At 37.2% G+C, this 26,547-nt stretch overlaps 4 protein-coding genes across 10 annotated transcripts in view; 2 read left to right on the top strand and 2 right to left on the bottom strand.

Annotated features, from left to right (window-relative positions):
- Window positions 1–4,764, bottom strand: part of LOC311060663 (membrane-spanning 4-domains subfamily A member 15) — a 20,214-nt gene extending 15,450 nt beyond the window's left edge. Inside the window, exon 1 of one of the 2 annotated variants that reach the window (XM_084078931.1) lies at window positions 4,688–4,764. In XM_084078931.1, coding sequence (XP_083935057.1) covers window positions 4,688–4,739 — 52 coding nt within the window. In that variant the 5' untranslated portion in view covers window positions 4,740–4,764. The remainder of the gene's footprint in view (window positions 1–4,687) is intronic. The other variant, XM_084078928.1, reaches the window with a different exon arrangement.
- Window positions 1–10,155, top strand: part of LOC311060661 (H-2 class II histocompatibility antigen, A-Q alpha chain-like) — a 14,513-nt gene extending 4,358 nt beyond the window's left edge. The window contains exons 1-4 of one of the 4 annotated variants that reach the window (XM_084078922.1): window positions 6,952–7,062; window positions 7,484–7,726; window positions 8,773–9,057; window positions 9,481–10,155. In XM_084078922.1, coding sequence (XP_083935048.1) covers window positions 6,999–7,062; window positions 7,484–7,726; window positions 8,773–9,057; window positions 9,481–9,608 — 720 coding nt within the window. In that variant the 5' untranslated portion in view covers window positions 6,952–6,998 and the 3' untranslated portion in view covers window positions 9,609–10,155. Of the gene's footprint in view, window positions 1–6,951; window positions 7,063–7,483; window positions 7,727–8,772; window positions 9,058–9,480 lie in introns of those variants that run through there. The other 3 variants (XM_084078925.1, XM_084078924.1, XM_084078926.1) reach the window with 3 other exon arrangements.
- LOC311060658 (rano class II histocompatibility antigen, A beta chain-like) overlaps window positions 1–26,505 on the bottom strand; it is a 36,085-nt gene extending 9,580 nt beyond the window's left edge. The window contains exons 1-4 of one of the 2 annotated variants that reach the window (XM_084078916.1): window positions 25,967–26,243; window positions 25,552–25,851; window positions 25,121–25,255; window positions 23,152–24,448 (exon numbers count right to left, since the gene is read on the bottom strand). In XM_084078916.1, coding sequence (XP_083935042.1) covers window positions 24,378–24,448; window positions 25,121–25,255; window positions 25,552–25,851; window positions 25,967–26,123 — 663 coding nt within the window. In that variant the 5' untranslated portion in view covers window positions 26,124–26,243 and the 3' untranslated portion in view covers window positions 23,152–24,377. Of the gene's footprint in view, window positions 1–23,136; window positions 24,449–25,120; window positions 25,256–25,551; window positions 26,244–26,374 lie in introns of those variants that run through there. The other variant, XR_014602298.1, reaches the window with a different exon arrangement.
- On the top strand, window positions 20,463–22,952 carry LOC311060660 (H-2 class II histocompatibility antigen, A-Q alpha chain-like). Of its 2 annotated transcripts, none has more exons than XM_084078920.1 (4): window positions 20,463–20,602; window positions 21,018–21,272; window positions 22,049–22,333; window positions 22,713–22,950. In XM_084078920.1, exons 1-4 carry the CDS (start codon window positions 20,548–20,550, stop codon window positions 22,835–22,837), a joined length of 720 nt encoding a protein of 239 aa, XP_083935046.1. In that variant the 5' UTR covers window positions 20,463–20,547; the 3' UTR covers window positions 22,838–22,950. The 2 variants fall into 2 exon arrangements, with proteins under 2 accessions (XP_083935046.1, XP_083935047.1); XM_084078921.1 differs by having other exon boundaries at window positions 20,533–20,593; window positions 21,021–21,272; window positions 22,713–22,952.
- Window positions 26,506–26,547: the final 42 nt, after the last annotated feature.

The following is a 26,547-nucleotide window of genomic DNA, read 5'->3' as shown; positions in this document are numbered from 1 at the left end:
AGTAAGGTCCGGGGAATCCCCAAGGGTCCTCGAGGGGGTTCCAGGCAGTCCTCAGCAAAATCAGTTGAACCACTAGTACTTTGGCTATTTCAAAATAGCCAATCTACAAGCTCAAAACGTGTCATGATGGGACCCTTTGTGAGTTTGAATATCGGCTATTTTTAAAATATTTTGAAACATTGTGAAACATTTTGAATAATTTTGACATGAAAACTCTCTCTGAGGATTTTACAGTGTAGATAGGGGGTCCCAGAGATAAAACATGGTATCAAATGGGGGTCTGTAGCCTCGTGCAACTGTGATACCTTGAAATTCAAAAGGTTGAGAGAATCATTGGTTTAGTACAAACGTTGTTTTAGTTTTTCATTCAGCTGAAGGGTTAGCAGAGGGTCTGATGAGGAGTGGATCTACTCCACTGGTGTTTTAGTTCCATGGGTTGGGACATCAGTTTAGACATCAGGGTTTAACAGTAAACATCAACTCTCCCTCCAGATTAGTCTCGCGTAGCCAGAGTACTATTCCACAATCTCTGAATGCTATATATAGTAGAGGCTGGAACTACACTTCCCGAAACCTGAGTAAGAAAGCTGTCATCTTTTCGTCATTTTCATTCACGAAAATATATAAAAAAATATCTTTACATTTTATTTTGTTTTCAACACCAAATTTGGGTCCGGATGAAACAGGAGAAACCTGGTCAAAACCAAAAGAACACTGGCCCATCTATCCCTGCAAATCAGTCTGTCTGCTGCTGCTTACAGTATGGTGCTTGTGTGTGTGTGTACTAATCTAGGCTAAGTGTTATTATACTGTCAGTCTAACAGGGTTTCAACAACAGCTTTAGGCCTACTTTATCAACATAAGCCCAAACCAGATATTCAACTTGATGTTCAGAAATGGATGACAACTGTCAATAGTCGTTTATCTTGCCATAACTGTCACCAGTGCTCTATTGTTGTTTGTTTTTCTTCCTCATGCCTTAACTATTAGTTCCCCTTTAACTTGTTTATCGGTGCCATTTCCTTTTCTTTTCCATCAGTTACATAACACCAGTTGTCATTTTGTTTTATTTTGGGGATGTGCTGGACAACAGCTCTAGCACAACAGCATTCACTGACTGGTTCACACAAAAACGTATACATTCCCCATCTAAATACATCATACACATAATCTAAATTACTTTGCACTTTTTAGGAAATTGTAAGTAAGAAATCCAGAAGGTGGTTGGCATGAAAGTTTATTTGAGGTTATTTGACCCCTGTATCTCTATAGGCAGTCCTGTAGAAATTGCATTTTCTCAGGCCCCAGATTATTGTTAAATGTTAAAATACTTTTCAACCTTTTGTAACTACAGTATCTAAACATTTAACTACTGTATATGGAAAGCAAATTCTGTATTTCACAAATGATCTAGATTAGTGTTTTAACCAGCATCATGGACATTATAACACTGTAATGCATTACACAATACACAATACAATCATCAAGTTCTTTGCCAGATCAGTTACAAACAAATATAGCTGAATTAATCCACCAGTTTGAACTTGTCATTATTTCTGACCCCAAACAGAAATGCATTATTTTGGAGTTTGCAGCCAAAATCATACTGTAACTGATTACGTTTTTTTCAGCAATTCAACACTGTCAAACTAAATTGTAATAGATCAGAAGATCCCTCTGGTCTATTACAACTTAGTTTGAAAGCATTGAATTGTCCACTCTACCTTACAGACTGCTTATAACTGAACAAAACAAACGGAGAATTAGGTCGATCATCAGAAGTAAGACATGTCTTTTATACTAGAATCTAAATAATACACGTTGCAATAAACAAAATAAAAATAAGCAATCTATCAATAAGGCTTGTAGCCACCATTGTCTTTATGTCATAACAAACTCAAAAACTTTCAAAATAGTAATTGTTCCTTATCTCCCATGCACTCATTATCTTCCATTTTATTCACTATCTTCTGTTTCTCTCCCTATTTCCTGACTTTCACTGTCTGCAGCCTGTATCATAGATCAGTAAGTTAACTTCCTTGATTTCTTGTTTAATATACTGTAACGCCCTGATGCACCGTTTAACAATATAGCAGTTGTATAGCAGTTCTGCTTTCTAAAGAGGTCTGAAGTTTAGAAATGAACATGGCTAACTACATGCTACCCCGAACTAATATGTTTGACTATGTTGTCACTTGTGCTATTATCCGGCCCCAGAATTAATACATTGCAGGTATACTTACAGGTTCATAACTGCACTTTGCTACCTTCCAGAGACCTTTGAGGTTGATTAGCATGCAGGAAACTCCTATTTTGACCTATGACATCTCGTTCCAAGACAAGTGTAGTAAAAGAACGTAACTGAGCTCTGCTATGATCATGAGCGAAAATGATCTATGGCAATTTTACAACGGCATATTATCATTCTTCAGAGCACTACATTAATGCACACACCACACCAGTTACAGTGCTGGTTCTTCAGATTCATCCATCCTTACAGTTGAAAGGTCTTCAATAGGAACCAACACCCGATCTGTTGAAATCAGATTATATCTTAGAATAGTAAATGTACGAATTTAGAGGATTTCTTTTTTGAGTTAGACCTGGCCAAGATAGGCAGCAGTACAAAAACAAATAGTTCCAGACAACACAACAAGAATTATAATAACTGAGTAAAAGGTTAACCACTTAAGCCCTATGTACTTTGACATGTCACGAATATCAGAAATAGCCTTTGCGATGCGTTGTGAGCTTGTAGATCAGCTATTTTCTCGTTTCTTTCAATTGTTTTTAAATTGTGATTTTCTTTTTACACAAAAGTGGTTAATTAAAAACATTGACATCCTAAATATAATTAATTGATAATCCAATTCCTTCATTTTAGATTCAGTAGCAGTTAATTAGTCAAGGATTTCATCTGAGGTGCAGTGGTGTAAAGTAACTAAGTACATTTACTCAAGTACTGTACTCAAGTACAGTTTTGAGGTGTTTTTACTTTACTCCAGTAAAGTAAAAACACCTATTACTTCTCCACTACATCTCAGAGGCAAATACTTTTACTCCACTACAATTATTTGAAAACTTTAGTTACTAGTTACTTTGTAGATTTGGATTAAAATTACAAAACATACAGTAACCACTTCAGCCCTACATACATTTCGGCCGTTTGAAAATAGCCGATCTACGAGCTTGTAGATCTGCTATTGTCTTTGAAAACTTGAGAAATGGGACATTCTGCATGATGAGTACTTTTACATTTGGTACTTTAAGTACATTTTGATGCCAATACTTTTGTACTGTACTTTTACTCTTCCGGATTTTTGTACTGTACTTTTACTCTTCCGGATTTTATTACTACATTGCAGTATTGATACTTAAGTAAAACATTGTTTTACTTTTCCCAATACTGTCTAGGTTGCGTTCTGTGCAGCAGGACTCTTACCTTGGCACAGAATGGTGCGTGCCGCAGACTTTCTCTTGTAGTGGATCAACCCAAAGGACACGGAGATTAAGCCAAGCAGCAAACCAGCCGAACCAACTATTATTTCATTCCTCTCTGACTCTGGAAGGGAGGGGTCTACATTTTGGGAGAAATCTTGTCTTAGAAACATCTCATACGGTGTGTATGACAATACTTGAACTGAATTATTTTCTAAGTACACTGAAACATAAATCTCTAAATTGCTACTTTATTATATGTTGAAATATATTTCTTATATTATTATATTATTGTGGATATTCTCTTCTATTTATTTATTTTTACTTTTGTGCACTGATGGGAGTTGCACATTTGAAGGTCAATGACAGTGACAATAAGATAATGTATTTGAATCATATAACACAAATAATGAAACACTCTTACCCCAGTCTTGAAACATTGGCTCGGTGAGGGTGGGGTGTTCCACCATACAGGTAATTGTCTCTCCTAATTTTGGCGTGTACTCCAGGAAATAATGGAATTGATAATAAAAATTGCCATCAGTCATCAACTGAGATGAACTAATATCTGAAGTGATTTCCTTGCCGTCTCTCAGCCATGTGACTAGGATTTGCTTGGGGAAAAAGTTGTATGCACTGCACACAAGCATGGATGGATGTCTGCCTCTCTGTACGCGCACTGATCTCACTTTGATCTTGGGTTTAGCTGCTAGTACACCTGGAACAAAGCCAATTGAAATATGGTAACACATTAACAAGCCATTTTCCAATACCCATGCCCTGAGATTTTGATTAATATGAACACACATGGGATTATTTCTTCCATTACCTATATTTGTTTTCATAAAATTGGTGTTGTTATCACACAACCAGAGCTTGTATAGTGTTAACTCTGCTTTCTCCCACTCAGGGTGTTCATAACTCCATCTGTTTGCTGTTGCTATGCCTTTGGCTGTGCGTCCTGTCCAGTGTAATTCAGTGCTGTTCCAGGTCATTATTATTTCTTTGTTAAAAGAGTGCACTATGTAAAGCTCCACTTCCTCAAGACCAGGACCTTTGTATAAACAATTGCCGACTGTATGCACATAATATCCATTTGGAGAAACTGTAATAGAAAGACAAATAAGTATTGATGGTACTTATACTAAAAAAACAAAAACATCAACTCTGAATAGGTAGTAGGCCTACCCAACTTTCAAACAAATGGAATTTAATATTTAAAAAATACATACTAAGTCTTTTCACTCACCCAGACCGAGAAGAGAGAAAGTAACCAAACAAAGGAAGTTCTTGACATACATGCTTTCATAACAAATGTCTCCAACAATAAAGGTTCTATGTCGTGAGATGTTAACTTGTGCACAGGAGCACAATACTGACGAGGAAAGAAAAAAACAAGGAAATGAATTCATGTTGCCACAGCCTCACAATAGTTCTCCCTCCTCCTTAGGTGTGACAACAACATAGTCATCACTTTTGAGGTCTAAAATCAAATCAAGCAGGACAAGTTTTCTTGGGTATTTCTGTGTATTTTCTGGTTTTCCATGACCTGGGGTCTATTTTTGTGTTTAATGATGTTTGGAAGACTTTACAAAACATAGGGCTTAACTCTATACACAGAGCATCTCTTATTAGTTGATGTGTTCATTTATTGTTACTAAAAAAAATAGCCTTTTGGGGATTTGGCCCCGTCCTACCTGAAAGCATCTCCACACCCCCACCCCACCCCCAGATAACAAAGTACAAAGTACAAGTACTCAAGTACTGTAGAATTTTTACTTTACTGGAGTATGTACAATTTGCTTTTTACTTCTAGTTGAGTAAACGTAAATGCAAATAAACCACTTAAATTTGGGAAAAGTGAAAAATCACCTTCCTCACTCCCTTCTTATGCCAATGGTCACTGCCCATGTGCAAGCAAGTAGGCTACAGATCGTGAACACAACCCACTGATGAGAAAAAGTGATGAGGACAGATAGAACAACAGATTCCTCATTTTACAATAGGATTTTACAATAAGAAAGTAGTATATAGCGGGAATCTGCGGGATGTAAAGTTATAGCGTATAATTACAGGGACGCCAGGTTTAAAGTGTCAAATGTCAAATGTAGTCGTTTATCTTGCCAGGCAACTGCCACCAGTGCTCCCCGCCCACTCTCTGAACAGATACTCAGGCTAGTGCTCGATTGAAGTTCGGATTTCTTCCTCATGCCATCACAATTTGTTCCCCTTTAACTGTGGCTTGTTTATCGGTGCCAATTTCCTTTTCTTTTCCAGGAGTTACATAACACCAGTTATCATTTTGTTTTATTTTGTGGATGTGCCGGACAACAGCTATAGCACAACAGCATGCCATTCACTGGTTCAGAAATAAACATTAATACATCATACACATGATCCAAATTACATTGCACTTTTTAGGAAATTGTAATTAAGCAATTGCACTGTAGCTACTCCAGAAGGTGGTTGGCAAGAACGTTTATTTGAGGTTATTTGACCCCTGTATCGGCATTCCTGTTGAAAATGTATTTTCTGCAGGCCCCACTTTATTGTTAAATGTTACAATACTTTTCAACCTTTTGTACTCACTTTTCTTTTTATTATTTTTAAATTGTGAAAGTTTTTGAAAATGTTTACTTATAATGACATTCCCAAAATAGGGATTAAAAGTGGTTAATTCAAAACACTGACATCCTAAATATATTATTAATTAATTAATACTCCAATTCCTTCATTTTAGATTTAGAAGCAGTTAATTAGGATTTCATCTGAGGTGCAGTGGTGTAAAGTAACTATGTACATTTACTCAAGTACTGTACTTAAGTACAATTTTGAGATATTTTTACTTTACTGGAGTATGTCCAATTGTCAGTACTTTTACTTCTCCTCCGCTGCATTTCAGAGGCAAATATCATACTTTTACTCCACTACAATTATTTGACAACTTTAGTATAGTTACTTTGTAGATTTTGATTATTATTACAAAACATTTATACATTTCCCTATATACATTTCGGCCATTTGAAAATAGCCGATCTACATGCTCACAATGCTGCAATGGGACACTTAATTGTGAGCTTGTAGATCTGCAATTTTCAAAAGATTTTTATACATTTGAAAACTTGAAACAAGACATTCTGCATAATGAGTACTTTACTTTTGAACTTTAAGTATATTTTGATACCAATACTTTTGTACTTTTACAGTAAATTTTGTATTCTGGACTTTTACTTGTAACAAAGTATTTCTACATACTGATACTTTTACTTTAAAAAAAAAAAAGTAGTCCACCACTGTAGGCTAGCTACCCCATAAAAGTTATGTAATCTTGAACCAAAGGCAACTAAAATAATTATAAAGGTTGTTTGCTTTAGTAAAGGTAGTGTGTTTGATTTACCCACTTGACAACTTTCTATTTTTTCACCATGCATGAGGTGTAGGAATGAGGAAAAATAATGATCTGTTAGCACCACGAGATCAAGTAGCTTCCTCCTTTTCAATGTACAGTCAGTATGCAAGTTAATACAGTAGATCTACAGTAGCAGTGCCATTCAACAAGAATGTACTTTGAAATTATGCTCTTTTTCTCCGGAGCCGTTTGCACCTGTGCACAAGTGTGTGCAAGTAAGTACATGATTTTGTTCATAATATTCCCGATCTTATAGCCTAGTTTGCAAGTGATCTTAATGCCCTCACATCATTCACTTTGATGAAAGCAAAGTGAACTAGATCATTTTTGAAAACTTAAGAGAGAGAACAGGAATGATCAGAGTATGTTTTCTCCAGAACACTTTTGATTGATTGAATATTTGATTAAACAGAAATGCAAACAGCATGAGTACAGTCATATACACTTAGTCTAAAAGGATCACACAAAAAAAGTCCAGTGGACTTGTTTCCATTGAGGTCTTATATTGCCTTAAAGGAGGGTCTTCGCCCCAGTTACCAAAAATTACTGATTATAGCCTAAGAGCTACTTCGAAAATGAAAGAAAATGTATTTTTCAATTGAATTAGTAATAATAATGTTTTCTTTTTCTTTTTAGCAGGTCGTGTACTTCAATATAGATATGGGTGCTTTGCTTATGGTGATACTGATGTCTCTGTGGCAGTGGATGGGGATGAATTGTACCACGTAGACTTTAAGAAGAAAAAGGTAGAGTGGGTTCGTAGACTCCCATCAGCAGTACATAACCCCCGTGTCTACGAGATTGCGTGGCGCAACCAAGCTGAATGCCCATACCCAAGGGAATGGTGGGAAAATGACCAAACTATTGAAGAGGCCAAAGGTAAGTCAAGTTTTTTAACCCTGTGGTTCTCAAAGTGGGGTCCTTGATGTTGTTCCGGAGGGGGGGGGGGGGGGGGGGATCCAGAAAAAAATAGGAACAGTTTAACTAGCCACTCTTATATTTTGGCTATTTGAAAATATTTTGGAAAAACATGGTTCATAAATTTTATTCAAAACTATTATTTTGTTTTTCTAAGTTTGAACCATTTTTTTATAATTTAGAATAATCTTTTTGTCATCTTTTTTAAAATTCATTTTCAACAAATTAGTGATTAGTGAATTAGTGAGACCTGCAGTTAATAGTCCAAGTTGCGCTTTACTGACTCCATGTGGTAGAAGTATACAGTATCTCCCAGAGGACAAAATTGTAGGGAATCTGGTAAACATTGTCCTAACCACTCTCTAAATTTGCTCAGTAGCAGTACCTCTCTCTCTCTCTCTCTCTCTCTCTCTCTCTCTCTCTCTCTCTCTCTCTCTCTCTCTCTCTCTCTCTCTCTCTCTCTCTCTCTCTCTCTCTCTCTCTCTCTCTGTATGTAAATGTAATACCACAGAGCATTATCAGAAAGCATGTAAAAATGTAAACGTTTCTCCTTATATTTCCAACATATTTAATCTTGTATTAATCCCACCCAGAATAACTTCACAGGAGCAGGCCTATAGTAGCCTGGCTCCAGCCCCCTGAATAATGGAGTGAAACAAAATGAAAATTCAGGCTGAATGTCAGGCTAAGCCTAGTAGAATGATTTGATTTTTTTAGTGAATAAATGTTCTTCTAATATCCCTATTGGCCCATCCAATATTTTTTTATAATCTTGAAAATCTTCTAACATCACAAATCTTGTACGGGGGTCCCCCTGGCACAATAACCTTTTCAGATGGGGGTCCAAATAGCCTATCAATTTGGAGGTCCTTGTTGGTATGAAAAAATTGAAAATGTTTGAGAACTGCGTTATTTCAGAACTATTCTATTCAAACTATTTAATAAAGAATTCAACAGTCTAATATTGTGCAAAATAAATTATTATTAACTGTGACTTTAACCTTCAGATGCCCCTGAAGCTTCCATCTACTCCAAAGATAAAGAGGTGATGGGCGTGGAGAACACTCTCATCTGCTTTGTCAACCACTTTTTCCCTCCTAACATCAAAGTGAGGTGGACCAAGAATGACGTAGAAGTCGCTGTGGAAGATCCTGTTCTCTCATATTTAGCAAATCCTGATGGGACCTTCCGCCATATCGCGACCCTGGACTTCACCCCCCAGGAGGGAGACATCTATGCCTGTACGGTGGAGCATGACGCTCTGGAGGGGAGCACCGAGACACGGTTTTGGGGTGAGAACAAGCTTAACAATTCAATAATAATTTGTATCCAAACTATCCAATGCTTCTGATTGTCCAATATCCATTTCTTATAAAAAAATCTTACACTGATGATAATAGGCTCCATACCATATGGTCAGTGTTTGTCTTATTTGGATAGAGATGTATGAAAGAAATTTCTCTCTCTCTCTCTCTCTCTCTCTCTCTCTCTCTCTCTCTCTCTCTCTCTCTCTCTCTCTCTCTCTCTCTCTCTCTCTCTCTCTCTCTCTCTCTCTCTCTCTCTCTCTCTCACACACACACACACACACACACACACACACACACACACACACACACACACACACACACACACACACACACACACACACACACATATATTTTGGGTGAATACAAAGCTATAAGTTACATTGGGTATCATCTATGTGTTGTTCACAGAGCCTGACATACCTGAGAGCAGGTCTTCAGGTCCAGCTGTCTTCTGTGGAGTAGGTTTGGTTCTGGGTCTTCTTGGCATCGCTACTGGAACATTCCTCTATGTTAAAGGAAATGATTGGCTTCAGTAGACACCATCTTCGTAGGTTCCGTTTCGTCTGTGCTAAAACTACATTCGTGAGACAGCATGCACGTGAAGAGATCCTGGACGTAGCCTACGTAAAGCCTACGTCAACTACGTAGTGCTATCCTACTATAGTTTAAACACCCTTTGCATACATATATCTATATATACAGGATTTTGCAAAAATACTAAGATAAAGTCGCACCTTTATCTAACTTACCTTTATATGAATTGGACACTTACATTTTTATAGGTACATTCTGTAATGTATTAAAATGCATTTTTTTAAGGTGACATTTCAATGATCTTAAATAAACACTGCGGCCATTGTTCGCCGTTCCAAAAAATTCAGAGGATAGAGGGGGCGTCCCCCTGCATGATTGACAGCTTAACGCGTAACGGGCGACGCCTCCCCAAAAAAACAGACATATATACAACAAACACACTGCGACATGCCGTGTTGATAGCTTGCAGATCTGTTATTTTGGGTAGGGCGAGCGGCTGCAGTGCTTCGTCCTCTATGCATGAACCCGAAGTTTACAAATCGTACTCTCACGGATAATCCGATCATCTAATAAAAATATTAAGCACATGCCAAGTTAACTAAAGGTATATAAATGATGCTGAGCTAAATATGTTTCCTTAATTTCGAAGTTTTATAGTTAAACGTTATGATGAAAGTGCAGTTCCTCTCACAAAGTGACAGCTGTTGCGCTCGGCGAGCGCAACAGCTCGCCATGTTTATGAATGGTTAAAACATCTTTTGAAAATAGCAGATCTACAAGCTCACAACGTGTCACAAGCTTGTAGATGCGCTGTTGCGCTCGCCGAGCGCAACAGCTGTCACTTTAAGGGTGCGTTTGAAAATACAGCACTGAGCGCACTGGCCAATACAAACTAATAGGCGAGTGTGCTCCGGTGCGTAATATCCGAACGCACCCCCTTTGTGAGAGGAACTGCACTTTCATCATAACGTTTAACTATAAAACTTCGAAATCAAGGAAACATATTTAGCTCAGCATCATTTATATACCTTTAGTTAACTTGGCATGTGCTTAATATTTTTATTAGATGATCGGATCATCCGTGAGATTACGATTTGTAAACTTCGGGTTCATGCATAGAGGACGAAGCACTGCAGCCGCTCGCCCTTTTACGCACCGGCCCGGCCCGGCCGTAATATATATATATATATATATATATATATATATATATATATATATATATATATATATATATATATATATATATATATATATACACACATACACACGTGTGTGTGTGTGTGTGTGTGTGTGTGTGTGTGTGTGTGTGTGTGTGTGTGTGTGTGTGTGTGTGTGTGTGTGTGTCGGTCTTTTCATAGATTTCATTGAACGATGGGTGTTACACGCGGTCCAGGGCGCTCGTTACAAAATGCTTCGTAGGACAGTACTCCCCTCCTACTGTGGGCGGGGAGTATGCTGCGCGCATTCTGTCTCACGAATGTACTTTTACCACAATCGCAGCCAGTTTAGATGGCACGCAGGGGCACAACCACCTGCTACTAATGAGGGTAGAGCGTAGGTTTGGCCGAGTCCCAGCTGTGTAGGAGACGCTTGCGCAAGCTGCGTACGGCCACGCATGACCTGAAATCTACGTGCCTGCTATGGTACTGCGAAGCATGTGACGTCACACGTTAGACCCGTCGTCGGACCTGCGACGATGCTCTACGCACGAGCTCTTTGGGAAACCCGGCCATGTCATTATGGTCAGGACTTATCTTGTATTGAAAAAGTCAATACTGTACAATTAGGTGGATTCTTTATATAGCTATGTAGTAAGCAAATGCACTCACACTACTACGGGAATATTTCACTACCAGTAGTGCAGAGTACTCACATTCTTTACTTAAGTAAAAGTAGTTGCGTTGCAACATGTTGTTTTATATCAGTGTCTTTACAACAGCAAGATCAGCAATTGCACTGTTTTGTAAATATGAGCTGGAATATTGAGTGCAATGAAGTTTGATTACAGTATGCCTTTAATATGATCACAAATCAAAAAATCTGTCCGATTGAACTTCTATGATATTGCTCCATTGTTGTTCACTGGTTGTTATTGCTATGCCCAACGACTCAACGAGCAATAAGCTTGAAGCTAAAACATAGTTACTGTAGTACTCTATTTTCTATTTTTCTATGAATCCAAATGATATTAAACTTGATCATTATATAAGGGATGATGTCAAGTTTATATTCACAACTTACCCGAGCATATCCACACTACAAAGTGAAACTTATATTAATTAATCTCATGACATCACTGCTCCTCTCATTCAACTGACAGACAAACACTGTAGTCCAGAGAACATGCAGAGGGTGACTGCTGTCAGGACAATAGTCTTAAGTTTTGTTGATTTTTATTTTGATATATGCGTCTATTTAAAATGTCTCTCACTCCTACACATATGAGAATTGATCATTTGTAAAACTATAGAACATTGATAACATTGGAAATAACCTGTATACTCACTTGCATGTGAACATGTGCAAATAGTTCCAGATAAAATTTGTATAATTTCCAAATACATGATATCATAAGAAATGTGTTAATATTTGCTGCAGTATCAACCAACATGAAAAGGAGGAAGCTACAGGCTGTTTAGTAGATGCAACCAAACAGGATTTTTTGTTCTTTGTTGCCAGCCAGGTTAAATCATTCTCAGTCACATTACAACAATCAAACATTCTTCCTTGTTGTTAGGTCTGGATGAATTTTAAAAGGAGGGTTGCACTCAACGGCAGTGACACCAATCTTTGTGTCTGTCCATTACAGTTTCCTCAAGTGGAGATGTTATATGGGCTATGCTTAGGGTATAGTGTGTGTAAGGCCCAGGCAACAAACATCTTCTGGAAAATGTACATGATTTTACACTTAGACTAAGTATGGTCTGGGATGTTTAGTATCCTGTTGTATAAATATTGTCTTTTCCTGGTTGCATTACTGTAAAGTGATGCTTTCTGTACTGTGCCATCATGCCATCATATACATAATAAAGTACAGTGTGGCAAGCAATCACCAGTGAGCTAGTTGTTTTTATTTTTATGCATGCATGTAAAGCCTAATTCATATTCCATCGTACAATGGTGTCGCTTGCCAAAAAGAACAGATCTACAAGCCAACAACGTGCCGCACCATCAGGTTCAACAAGCCTTCATGCACGTGGCAATTTTACAGCAAACTTGTCAGGAACAGGCATCAAGGCCCGTCAGCAGGCAAAACTGCACAAGAAAGTTAATAATGCCTACATTCACTGTGAACAGACACATATTCTAATATCAAGATATAATACATAATTACAATTGACATATTTTTTGTACAGTATATTATAAATACATTTTATTTTCAGACTTTGATACACAGTGCAGGTGTTAAAAAAATCACATGTACACACCACAGGAAAAAAACAGTAAGTAGATTCATTTAAAACAATACACGTCTTTAACTAAACTGAACTCATGCTGTAACACATTTCATACACAGTCCTGTCATACAGTATATTATAAACATACTGTATATAAATGATACAATATATATTTGTAGCATTTTTCTTGTCTTAGGCTGAATTCAAGGCTTAGCTAGTTCCTTAGTTGGGGACACCCAGCTGAGGGGTTAGCTGAGGGTCTGATGAGGAGTGGATCTGCTCCACTGGTGTCTTAGTTCCATGGGTTGGGACATCAGTTTAGACATCAGGGTTTAACAGTAAACATCAACTCTCCCTCCAGATTAGTCTTGCGTAGCCAGACTACTATTCCACAGTCTCTGAATGCTATAGAGTCTGGAACTACACCTCCCGAAAGCCTAGAAAGGAAGCTGTCGTATTTTCGTCATTTTCATTCACGAAAATATATTTAAAAATATCTTTACATTTTATTTTTGAATTTCCATTTCTGATAAGCAGCAAGGTATATAGGCTTCGATTATTTTTGGATTTACGTTAATGCATTTGTGACTGTAAAAACTATAACGGAAGCGGGGAGGAGGCGTCACATCTGCTTTACCCCCATCATGTTCAGAGCTTCCGTGCTCCAGACTGTATGACGGAAGCATTTGAAGATTGTGGGAGGCAACAGTTTGGATCGCAAGACTACCTCAAGCTCTTTTCGACTACAAGAACCAAGTGAACCCTGCTGTGCCATGAAACACATTTCACAGGGTTTGTTTCCATACGTTCCCAGAACCTAATTTGGGCCCTGCTCAGGACGTTAGGGTTAGGTAGCACTAAACCTTGTGGGAACCCAGAACTTCTTTCAAATGTTTTACCTAAACTACCAAAAATGGCAGATGTACAAGCTCACAATGTGCATTGTGAGCTTGTTCATCTGCAACTTATTAATAAAAAGCTAAATCTGCAAGCTCACAATATGCATTTTGAGCTTTTTTATGGCATACAGTACCTCCTCCCTCAGGGGTGGTTGTGGCTATAATGTAAATGTAAACAAAAAGAAACGTCACAGAACCTCATGGGTCCTGGGAAGTTTGACGTTATGGGAAGGTTCTGGGTTACCTGTGGTGGACAGTCATTTTTTTATCACCTTCACTCACTCCCTTCATATGCCAATGGTCACTGCCCATGTGCAAGCAAGTACAGTATAGATCGATTATAGTGAACCCACTGATGACAAAAAGGGATGAGGACAGACAGAACGACAGATGTTTCCTTATTTCACCTTAGGATTTTACAATAGGATAGTATAGAGCGGGATGTAAAGTTATAGCGTATAATTACATGCCTAAAATAGGGACACCAGGTTTAAAGTGGTCAATATACTGGGCCCTGACTTCTTGTTCAACACCAAATTTGGGTCCGGATGAAACATGAGAAACCTGGTCAAAACCAAAAGAACACTGGCCCATCTATCCCTGCAAATCAGTCTGCTGCTGCTATGGTGCTTGTGTGTGTGTACTACTTAATCTAGGCTAAGTGTTATTATACTGTAAGTCTAGCAGGGTTTCTACAACAGCACTACTTTATCAACATAAGCCCAAACCAGATATTCAACTTGATGTTCAGAAATGGATGACAACTGTCAATAGTCGTTTATCTTACCATGCAACTGTCACCAAACAGTGCTCTATTGTTTGTTTTTCTTCCTCGTGCCTTCACTATTAGTTCCCCTTTAACTTGTTTATTGGTGCCAATTTCCATTTCTTTTCCATCAGTTACATAACACCAGTTGTCATTTTGTTTTATTTTGGGGATGTGCTGGACAACAGCTCATATGGCACAACAGCATTCACTGACTGGTTCACACAAAAACATATACATTCCCCATCTAAATACATTATAGACATAATCCAAATTACTTTGCACTTTTTAGGAAATTGTAAGTAAGCAATTGCACTGTAATCCAGAAGGTGGTTGGCAAGAAAGTTTATTCAAGGTTATTTGACCCCTGTATCTCTAGGCATTCCTGTAGAAATTGCATTTTCTCAGGCCCCAGATTATTGTTAAATGTTACAATACTTTTCAACCTTTTGTAACTACAGTATCTAAACATTTAACTACTGTAATTGTTATTGATAATCAGCACGAGAAAATAATATGGAAAGGAAATTCGATACTTCACAAATGATCTAGATTAGTGTTTTAACCAGCTTTCTTGCTTATGGACATTATAACACACTAATGCATCACACAATACACAATACAATCATCAAGTTCTTTGCCAGATCAGTTACAAACAAATATAGCTGAATTAATCCACCAGTTTGAACTTGTCATTATTTCTGACCCAAAACTCTGTGAAATGCATTATTCTGAAGTTTGCAAAACATACTGTAACTATTTTTTTTTCTTTTCAGCAATTCAACGCTTTATGTCATAACAATAAACTCAAAACCTTTCAAAATAGTAATTGTTCCTTATCTCCCAGTCATTATCTCCCATTTTATTCACTATCTTCTGTTTCTCTCCCTTTTTCCTGACTTTCACTGTCTGCAGCCTGTATCATAGATCAGTATCATAGATCCTTGATTAACGCCCTGATGCACATTTTAACAGTATAGCAGTTCTGCTTTCTAAAAAGGTCTGAAGTTTAGAAATGAACATGGCTAACTATAGGCTACCCCAAACTACCCGGTATGTTGTCACTTGTACTATTATCCGTTCCCAGAATGAATACATTGCAGGTATACTTACAGGTTCATAACTGCACTTTGCTACCTTCCAGAGACCTTTGAGGTTGATTAGCATGCAGGAAACTCCTATTTTGACCTATGACATCTCGTTCCAAGACAAGTGACAGAACAATTGCAGTAAAAGATAGTAGTAAAAGAACGTAACTGAGCTCTGCTATGATCATGAGCGAAAATTATCTATGGCAATTTTACAACAGCATATTATCATTCTTCAGAGCACTACATTAATGCACACACCACACCAGTTACAGTGCTGGTTCATCAGATTCATCCATCCTTACAGTTGGAAGGTCTTCAATAGGAACCAACACCCGATCTGTTGAAATCAGATTATATCCTTAGAATAGTAAATGTATGAATTTAAAGGATTTCTTTTTTTGAGTTAGACCTGGCCAAGATAGGCAGCAGCACAAAAACAAATAGTTCCAGACAATAAAACATATTATAATAATTGAGTAAAAGGTTAACCACAAAGGTTAACCACAAAGGTTAACCACTTAAGCCCTATGTACTTTGTCATATGACGAATATCAGAAATAGCTGATCTACCAAACTCAAAAAGCATTGCAATGCGTTGTGAGCTTGTAGATCAGCTATTTTCTCACGTTTCTTTTAATTGTTTTTAAATTGTGGCTTTTTTTTTACAGTTTTTGAAAATGTTCACTTATACTTACATTCCCCAAATAGTTATTAAAAGTAGTTCATTCAAAACATTGACATCATAAATATATTATGAATTAATTAATATATATTAATGAATTCCTTCATTTTGGATTCAGAAGCAGTTCATTAGTCAAGGATTTCATCTGATCTACTGTAGGTGCAGTGGTGTAAAGTAACTAACTAAGTACATTTACACAAGTACTGTACTTACTGTAAATATTTGAAAACTTTAGTTACTAGTTAGTAGATTTGGATTAATATTCCAAAACAAACAGTAACAATTTAAGTTCAGCCCTATATACATTTCGCCATTTGAAAATAGCCGATTTACAAGCTCACAATGCGTCGCGATGCAATGCATTGTGAGCTTGTAGATCGGCTATTTTCTATTGTCTTTGAAAACTTGTGAAATGGGACATTCTGCATAACGAGTACTTTTGTTTTTTTTAAGTACATTTTGATGCCAATACTTTTGCACTCTTACTCAAGAACATGTTTAATTCCGGAGTTTATTTCTACATTGCAGTATTGATACTTTCACTTAAATAAAAAATAAAAATAGGACTTTTCCCACCACTGTCTAGGTTGCGTTCTGTGCAGCAGAACTCTTACCTTGGCACAGAATGGTGCGTGCCGCAGACCTTCTCTTGTAGTGGATCAACCCAAAGGACAAGGAGGAGATTAAGCCAAGCAGCAAACCAATCGATCCAACTATTATTTCATTCCTCTCTGACTCTGGAAGGGAGGGGTCTACATTTTGGGAGAAATCTTGTCTTAGAAACATCTCATACGGTGTGTCTATTATGGACAATGAACTGAATTATTTTCTAAGTTACACTTAAACGTCACTATCTCTAAATTGCTACTTTATTATATGTTGAAATATGTTTCTCTTCAATTATTCTTGTGGATATTCTCTTATATCTATGTATTTGTCCTTGAGTGCACTGACTTTGGAGTTGCAAATTTGAAGGTCAATGACAGTGACAATAAGATAATGTAATTGAATCATATAACACAAATAATGAAACACTCTTACCCCAGTGTTGAAACATTGGCTCGGTGAGGGTGGGGTGTTCCACCATACAGGTAATCGTCTCTCCTAATTTTGGCGTGTACTCCAGGTAATAATGGAATTGATAATAAAAATTGCCATCAGTCATCAACTGAGATGAACTGACATCTGAAGTGATTTCCTTGCCGTCTCTCAGCCATGTGACTAGGATTTGCTTGGGGTAAAAGTTGTATGCACTGCACACAAGCATGGATGGATGTCTGCCTCTCTGTACGCTCACTGATCTCAGTTCGACCTTGGGGTTAGCTGCTAGTACACCTGGAACAAAGTCATGGTATTGAAATATGGTAACACATTAACAAGCCATGTTCCAATACCCATACCCTGAGATTTTGATAAATATGAACACACATGGGATTATTTCTTCCATTACCTTTATACGTTTTCATAAAATTTGTGTTGTTATCACACAATAGGAGCTTGTCTAGTGCTTTTCCTCCTGTCCATGCCTTTGCTGTTGCTATGCCTTTGGCTGTGTGTCCTGTCCAGTGTCCTTCGGTGCTGTTCCAGGTCATTATTATTTCTTTGTTAAAATAGTGCACTATGTTAAACTCCACTTCCTCAAGACCAGGACCTTTGTATAAACAATAGCCGACTGTATGCACATAATATCCATTTGGAGAAACTGTAATAGAAAGACAAATAAGTATTTATGGTACTTATACTGAAAAAACTAAAACATCAACTCTGAATAGGTAGCAGGCCTACCCAACTTTCAAACAAATGGAATTTAATATTTCATAAATACATACTGTCTTTTCACTCACCCAGACCGAGAAGAGAGAAAGTAACCAAACAAAGGAAGTTCTTGACATACATGTCTCCAACAATAAAAGTTCTATGTCGTGAACTTGTGCACAGGAGCACAATACTGACGAGGAAAGAAAAAAACAAGGAAATGAATTCATGTTGCCACAGCCTCACAATAGTTCTCCCTCCGCCTTAGGTGTGACAACAACATAGAGTCATCACTTTTGAGGTCTAAAGTCAAATCAAGCAGGACAAGTTTTCTTGGGTATTTCTGTGTATTTTCTGGTTTTCCATGACCTGGGGTCTATTTTTGTGTTTAATGATGTGTTAAAGACTTTACAAAACACAGGGTTCAACTCGATGTGTTCATTTATTGTTACTAAAAAAAAGAGCCCTTTGGGGATTTGGCCCTGTCCTACCTGAAAGCACACCCCCACCCCACCCCCAGTGGTGGAAAGTAACAAAGTACAAGTACTCAAGTGCTGTAGACTTTTAACTTTACTGGAGTATGTCCACTTTTCTTTACTTTTACTTCTAGTTGAGTAAGAGTAAACGTAAATGCAAATAAACCACTTAAATTTGTGAAAAGTGAAAAATCACCTTCCTCACTCCCTTCTAATGCCAATGGTCACTGCCCATGTGCAAACAAGTAGGCTACAGATCGTGAACACAACCCACTGATGAGAAAGTGATGAGGACAGATATAACGACAGATTCCTCATTTTACAATAGGATTTTACAATAAGAAAGTAGTATATAGCGGGATGTAAAGTTATAGCGTATAATTACAGGGACGCCAGGTTTAAAGTGTCAAATGTCAAATGTAGTCGTTTATCTTGCCAGGCAACTGCCACCAGTGCTCTATTAGCCTAGTTCCAGAACATAGACCCTGCCCACTCTCTGAACAGATACTCAGGCTAGTGCTCTATTGAAGTTTGGATTTCTTCCTCATGCCATCACAATTTGTTCCCCTTTAACTGTGCCTTGTTTATCGGTGCCAATTTCCTTTTCTTTTCCAGGGGTTACATAACACCAGTTACCATTTTGTTTTATTTTGTGGATGTGGCAGACAACAGCTATAGCACAACAGCATGCCATTCACTGGTTCAGAAATAAACATTAATACATCATACATCATACACATAATCCAAATTACATTGCACTTTTTAGGAAATTGTAAGTAAGCAATTGCACTGTAGCTACTCCAGAAGGTGGTTAGCAAGAACGTTTATTTGAGCTTATTTGACCCCTGTATCGGCATTCCTGTAGAAAATGTATTTTCTCAGGCCCCACTTTATTTTTAAATGTTACAATACTTTTCAACCTTTTGTACTCACTTTTCTTTTTATTATTTTTAATTTGTGAACGTTTTTGAAAATGTTTACTTATAATGACATTCTCAAAATAGGTTAAAAGTGGTTAATTCAAAACACTGACATCCTAAATATATTATTAATTAATTAATACTCCAATTCCTTCATTTTAGATTTAGAAGCAGTTAATTAGGATTTCATCTGATCTAGGTGCAGTGGTGTAAAGTAACTATGTACATTTACTCTGTACTTAAGTACAATTTTGAGATATTTTTACTTTACTGGAGTATGTCCAATTGTCAGTACTTTCACTTCTCCTCCGCTGCATTTCAGAGGCAAATATCATACTTTTACTCCACTACAATTATTTGACAACTTTAGTATAGTTACTTTGTAGATTTTGATTATTATTACAAAACATTTACATTTCCCTATATATATACATTTCGGCCATTTGAAAATAGCTGATCTACATGCTCACAATGCTGATGTGAGGCATTGTGAGCTTGTAGATCTGCAATTTTTATACATTGAAAACTTGAAACAAGACATTCTGTATAATGAGTACTTTACTTTTGAACTTTAAGTATATTTTGATACCAATACTTTTGTACTTTTACAGTAAAGTTTGTATTCCGGACTTTTACTTGTAACAGAGTATTTCTACATACTGATACTTTTACTTTAAAAAAAAAGTAGTCCACCACTGTAGGCTACCCCATAAAAGTTATGTAATCTTGAACCAAAGGCAGCTAAAATAATTATAAAGGTTGTTTGCTTTAGTAAAGGTAGTGTGTTTGATTTACCCACTTGACAACTTTCTTTTTTTTCACCATGCCAAGGTGTAGGAATGAGGAAAAATAATGATCTGTTAGCACCACGAGATCAAGTAGCTTCCTCCTTTTCAATGTACAGTATGCAAGTTAATACAGTTAATACAGATCTAGCAGTGCCATTCAACAAGAATGTACTTTGAAATTATGCTCTTTTTCTCCGGAGCCGTTTGCACCTGTGCACAAAGTAAGTACATGATTTTGTTCATAATATTCCCGATCTTATGTAGCCTAGTTTAGCAAGTGATCTTAATGCCCTCACTTCATTCACTTTGATGAAAGCAAAGTGAACTAGATGTATTTTTGAAAACTTGAGAGAGAGAACAGGAATGATCAGAGTATGTTTTCTCCAGAACACTTTTGATAGATTGAATATTTGATTAAACAGAAATGCAAACAGCATGAGTACAGTCATACACTTAGTCTAAAAGGATCGCACAAAAAAGTCCAGTGGACTTGTTTCCATTGAGGTCCTATGCTGCCTTAAAGGGGGGTCTTCGCCCAAGTAACCAAAAATTACTGATTGTAAGAGCTACTTCGAAAATGAATGAAAAAATTTTTTTTTAATTGAATTAGTAATAATGTTTTCTTTTTCTTTTTAGCAGGTCGTGTACTTCAATATAGACTACAATATAGATATGGGTGCTTTGCTTATGGTGATACTGATGTCTCTGTGGAAGTGGATGGGGATGAATTGTACCACATAGACTTTAAGAAGAAAGAGGCAGAGTGGGTTCGTAGACTCCCGTCAACTGTACATAATCCCTATGCCTACGGGTTTGCGTGGCGCAACCAAGCTGAATGCCCATACCCAAGGGAATGGTGGGAAAATGACCAAACTATTGAAGAGGCCAAAGGTAAGTCAAGTTTTTTAACCCAGCAGTGGTTCTCAAAGTGGGGTCCAGGGGTACGCAGGGGTCCTTGATGGTGTCCCGGGGGGGGGGGGGGAGACCTGCAGTTATTAGTCTAAATTGCGCTTTACTGACTCCATGTGGTAGAAGTATAGTATCTCCCAGAGGACAAAATTGTAGGGAATCTGGTAAACATTGTCCTAACCACTCTCTAAATTTGCTCAGTAGCAGTACTGTACCTCTCTCTCTCTCTCTCTCTCTCTCTCTCTCTCTCTCTCTCTCTCTCTGTATATGTAATGCCATGTAAACGTTTCTCCTTACATTTCCAACATATTTAATCTTGTATTAATCCCACCCAGAATAACTTCACAGGAGCGGGCCTATAGTAGCCTGGCTCCAGCCCCCTGAATAATGAAGTGAAACAAAATGAAAATTCAGGATGAGTGTTAGGCTAAGGGTAGTAGTAGAATCTATGTTTGATTTTTATAGTGAATACATTTTCTTCTAATATCCCTATTGGCCCATCCAATCATTTTTAATAATCTTGAAAATCTTCTAACATCACATATCTTGTACGGGGGTCCCCCTGGCACAATAACCTTTTCAGATGGGGGTCCAAATAGCCTATATCAATTTGGAGGTCCTTGTTGGTATGAAAAATTTGAAAAATGTTTGAGAACTGCGTTATTTCAGAACTATTCTATTCAAACTATTTAATAAAGAATTCAACAGTCTAATATTGTGCAAAATAAATGATTATTAACTGTGACTTTAACCTTCAGATGCCCCTGAAGCTTCCATCTACTCCAAAGATAAAGAGGTGATGGGCGTGGAGAACACTCTCATCTGCTTTGTCAACCACTTTTTCCCTCCTAACATCAAAGTGAGGTGGACCAAGAATGATGTAGAAGTCGCTGTGGAAGATCCTGTTCTCTCATATTTAGCGAATCCTGATGGGACCTTCCGCCATATCGCTACCCTGGACATCACCCCCCAGGAGGGAGACATCTATGCCTGTACGGTGGAACATGACGCTCTGGAGGGGAGAACCGAGACCCGGTTTTGGGGTGAGAACAAGCTTACGAGTTCAAAGTTTTGATGGCCTGTCATAATTTGTATCCAAACTATCCAATGCTTCTGATTGTCCAATAACCATTTCATATAAAGAATCTTAAACTGATGAAAATAGGCTTCATACAGTATATGGTCAGTGTTTGTCTTGTTTGGATAAAGAGATTATATGAAAGAGAGACACACACACACACGCGCACACACACACACACACACACACACACACACACACACACACACACACACACACACACACACACACACACACACACACACACACACACACACACACGCACACGTATACATATACATAGATATTTTGGGTGAATACAAAGCTATAAGTTACATTGGGTATCGTGTATTTGTTGTTCACAGAGCCTGACATACCTGAGAGCAGGTCTTCTGGTCCAGCTGTCTTCTGTGGAATAGGTGTGGTTCTGGGTCTTCTTAGCATCGCTACTGGAACATTCCTCTATGTTAAAGGGAATCATTTGGAATGATGCTTTTGTTAAGAAACAAAACAATGTCCTTATGGTCAGGGCTTATCTTGTGTTGATTAATAAAAGTCAATACTGTAGGTGGATTTCTTTTCACCCGTGTTGTAAGCAGATGCACTCACACACACTACCACCAGTTGTTATTTTGTTTTATTTTGGGGATGTGCTGGTTCAGAAAATATACATATACATTTCCCACCTAAATACATCATACACATAATCCAAATGACATTGCACTTTTTAGGAAATTGTAAATAAGCAATTGCACTGTAATCCAGAAGGTGGTTGGCAAGAACGTTTATTTGAGGTTATTTGACCCCTGTATCTCTTAGGCATTCCTGTAGAAAAAGCATTTTCTCAGGCCCCAGATTATTGTTAAATGTTAAATGTTACAATACTTTTCAACCTTTTGTCTATAGTATCTAAACATTTAACTACTGCAATTATTATTGATAATCAGCATGAGAAAAGAATATGGAAAGGAAATTCTATATTTCACAAATGATCTAGATTAGTGTTTTAACCAGCTTTCTTGCAATTATGGATAATATAACACGCTGATGCATCACATAATACAAGATCAAGTTCTTTGCCAGGTAAGTTACAAACAAATATAGCTGAATTAATCTACCTGTCCAGTTTGATTGAACTTGTTTATTTCTGACTCCAAACTTTGTGAAATGCTTTTTTCTGGAGTTTGCTTCCAAAGTTATACTGTAACTGATTTTTTTTTTTTTTTCAAGCTTTCAAACTAAATTGTAATAGATCAGAGGATCCCTCTGGACTACCTTACAGACTGGTTATAACTGAACAAAACAAATGGAGCATTAGGTCGATCATCAGAAGGAAGACATGTCTTTTATACTAGAATCTAAATAATACAATAATACACAACAAAATAAAAATAAGCAATCTATCAATAAGGCTTGTAGCCACCATTGTCTTTTTGTCATAAAAATAAACGCAACACATTTTATAATAGTCATTGTTCCTTATCTCCCACTCATTATCTTCCATTTTATTCACTATATCTTCTGCTTCTCTCCCTATTTCCTGACTTTAACTGTCTGCAGCCTGTATCATAGATCAGTAAGTTAACTTCCTTGATTTCTTGTTTAATATACTGTAACGCCCTGATGCACAGTTGAACAATATAGCAGTTGTATAGCAGTTCTGCTTTCTGAAGAGGTTTGAAGTTTAGACATTAACATGGCTAACCATACCACAAACTACCCGGTAAGCGGTAAGTTGTCACTTGTACTATTATCCGGCCCCATAACTAATAAATTGCAGGTATACTTATAGATTCATAACTGCACTATGCTACCTTGCAGAGACATTTGAGGTCGATTAGCAGGAAACTCCTATTTTGACCTATGACATCTCATTCCAAGACAAGTGATAGAACAATTGCAGCAAAAGACAGTTTTACAATGAAGAACGTAAATGAGCTTTGCTATGATCATGAGCGAAAATTATCTGAATTTTTCAACGGCATATTATCATTCTTCAGAGCACTACATTAATGCACACACCAAACCAGTTACAGTGCTGGTTCTTCAGATTCATCCATCCTTACAGTTGGAAGGTCTTCAATAGAAAACAACACCCGATCTGTTGAAATCAGTAGAAAATTATTATATCTTAGAAGAGTAAATGTATGATCGAATTTAAAGGATTTTGTTTTTGTTACACCTGGCCAAGATATAGGCAGCAGCACAAAAACAAATAGTAAAAGGTTAACCACTTAATATGACGAATATCAGAAATAGCCCGTCTACCAAGCGCAACATGCATTGCGATGAGTTCTGAGCTTGTAGATCAGCTATTTTCTCAATTTCTTTTAATTGTTTTTAAATTGTGAAATCTTTTGATAGTTTTTTGAAAATGTTCACTTATAATGAAATTCCCAAAATAGGGATTCAAAGTGGTTAATTCAAAACACTGACATCCTAAATATATCATGAATTAATTAATAATCCAATTCCTTTATTTTGGATTTAGAAGCAGTTAATTAGTCATGGAGTTCATCTGAGCTAGGTGCAGTGGTGTAAAGTAACTAAGTAGATTTACTCAAGTACTGTACTTAAGTATAGTTTTGAGGTGTTTTTACTTTAATGGAGTATTTATCATATTTATATTTATATATATTTATTATATAATGAGTACTTTTACTTTTGGTACTTTAAGTACATTTTGATGCCATTACTTTTGTACTTTTACTCAAGTACATTTTTAAAATGTTCCACCGTGTCTAGGTGGCATTCTGTGCAGCAGAACTCTTACCTTGGCACAGAATGGTGCGTGCCGCAGACTTTCTCTTGTAGTGGATCAACCCAAAGGACAAGGAGATTAAGCCAAGCAGCAATCCAGTCGATCCAACTATTATTTCATTCCTCTCTGACTCTGGAAGGGAGGAGTCTAAATTTTGGGCAAAATTTTGTCTTAGAAACATCTCATACGGTGTGTCTATTATGGACAATACTTGAACTGAATTATTTTCTATGTACACTGAAACGTAAATCTCTAAATTGCTACTTTATTAAATGTTGAAATATATTTCTTGTATTATTATATTATTCTTTTGGATATTCTCTTCTATTTATTTATTTTTCCTTTTGTGCACTGACTTGGGAGTTGCACATTTGAAGGTCAATGACAGTGACAATAAGATAATGTATTTGAATCATATAACACAAATAATGAAACACTCTTACCCCAGTCTTGAAGTATTGGCTCGGTGAGGGTGAGGTGTTCCACCATACAGGTAATTGTCTCTCCTGATGTTGGCGTGTACTCCAGGAAATAATGGAATTGATAATAAAAATCACCATCAGTCATCAACTGAGATGAACTGACATCTGAAGTGATTTCCTGGCCGTCTCTCAGCCATGTGACCAGTATTTGCTTGGGGAAAAAGTTGTATGCACTGCACACAAGCATGGATGGATGTCTGCCTCTCTGTACACTCACTGACCTCAGTTTGATCTTGGGTTTAGCTGCTAGTAGGCCCACACCTAGAACAAAGTCATAGTATTGAAATATGGTAACATACAGTATTAGCAAACCAATTTTCCTGAGCTCTGAGATTTTGATTAATATGAACACAGGTGGGACTATTTCATCCATTACCTGCATACGTTTTTAGAAATGGAATGTTGTTATCACACAATATGTGCTTCTCTATTGCTTTTAGTCCTTTCTCAGTGTCAGTACTCCAGCTCTTTGCTACATCTATGCCCTTGGCTGTGCGTCCTGTCCAGTTTCCTTGGGTGCTGTTCCAGGTCATTAGTATTTCTTTGTTAAAATAGTGCACTATGTTATACTCAACTTCCTCAAGACCATGACCTTTGAGTAAACAATAAGCGACGGTCGACGAATAATATCCATTTGGAGAAACTGTAATAGAAAGACAAAATTTATGTTACTTATACTAAAAACTAAAAACATCAACTCTGAATAGGTAGTAGGCCTACACAACTTTCAAACAAATGCTGGAATTTCATATTTCATAAATACATACAAAGTCATTTCACTCACCCAGACCGATAAGAGAGAAAGTAACTAAATAAAGGTAATTCTTGATATACATGCTTTCATAACAAATGTCTCCAACAACAAAAGTTCTATGTCATGAGATGTTAACTTGTGCACGGGAGCACAATACTGACTGAGGAAAGTAAAGGAAAAAAACAAACAAGGAAATTAATGAA

The sequence above is a fragment of the Gymnoscopelus microlampas genome, assembly GCF_963454915.1.
Source record: "Gymnoscopelus microlampas genome assembly, chromosome: 14".
Classification (NCBI taxonomy): Eukaryota; Metazoa; Chordata; class Actinopteri; order Myctophiformes; family Myctophidae; genus Gymnoscopelus; species Gymnoscopelus microlampas.
Note: the sequence above shows the minus strand (reverse complement) of the source record. Positions and strands in the feature narration are given on the sequence as shown.

Excerpts from the sequence above, each read along its gene's own strand:
- LOC311060660 (XM_084078920.1), top strand. The coding sequence starts at position 20,548 with ATGTACTTTGAAATTATGCTCTTTTTCTCCGGAGCCGTTTGCACCTGT. Across the intron at positions 20,603-21,017 it reads CGTTTGCACCTGTGCACAAA|CAGGTCGTGTACTTCAATAT; the intron begins GTAAGTACATGA and ends TTTTCTTTTTAG. Across the intron at positions 21,273-22,048 it reads AACTATTGAAGAGGCCAAAG|ATGCCCCTGAAGCTTCCATC; the intron begins GTAAGTCAAGTT and ends TTTAACCTTCAG.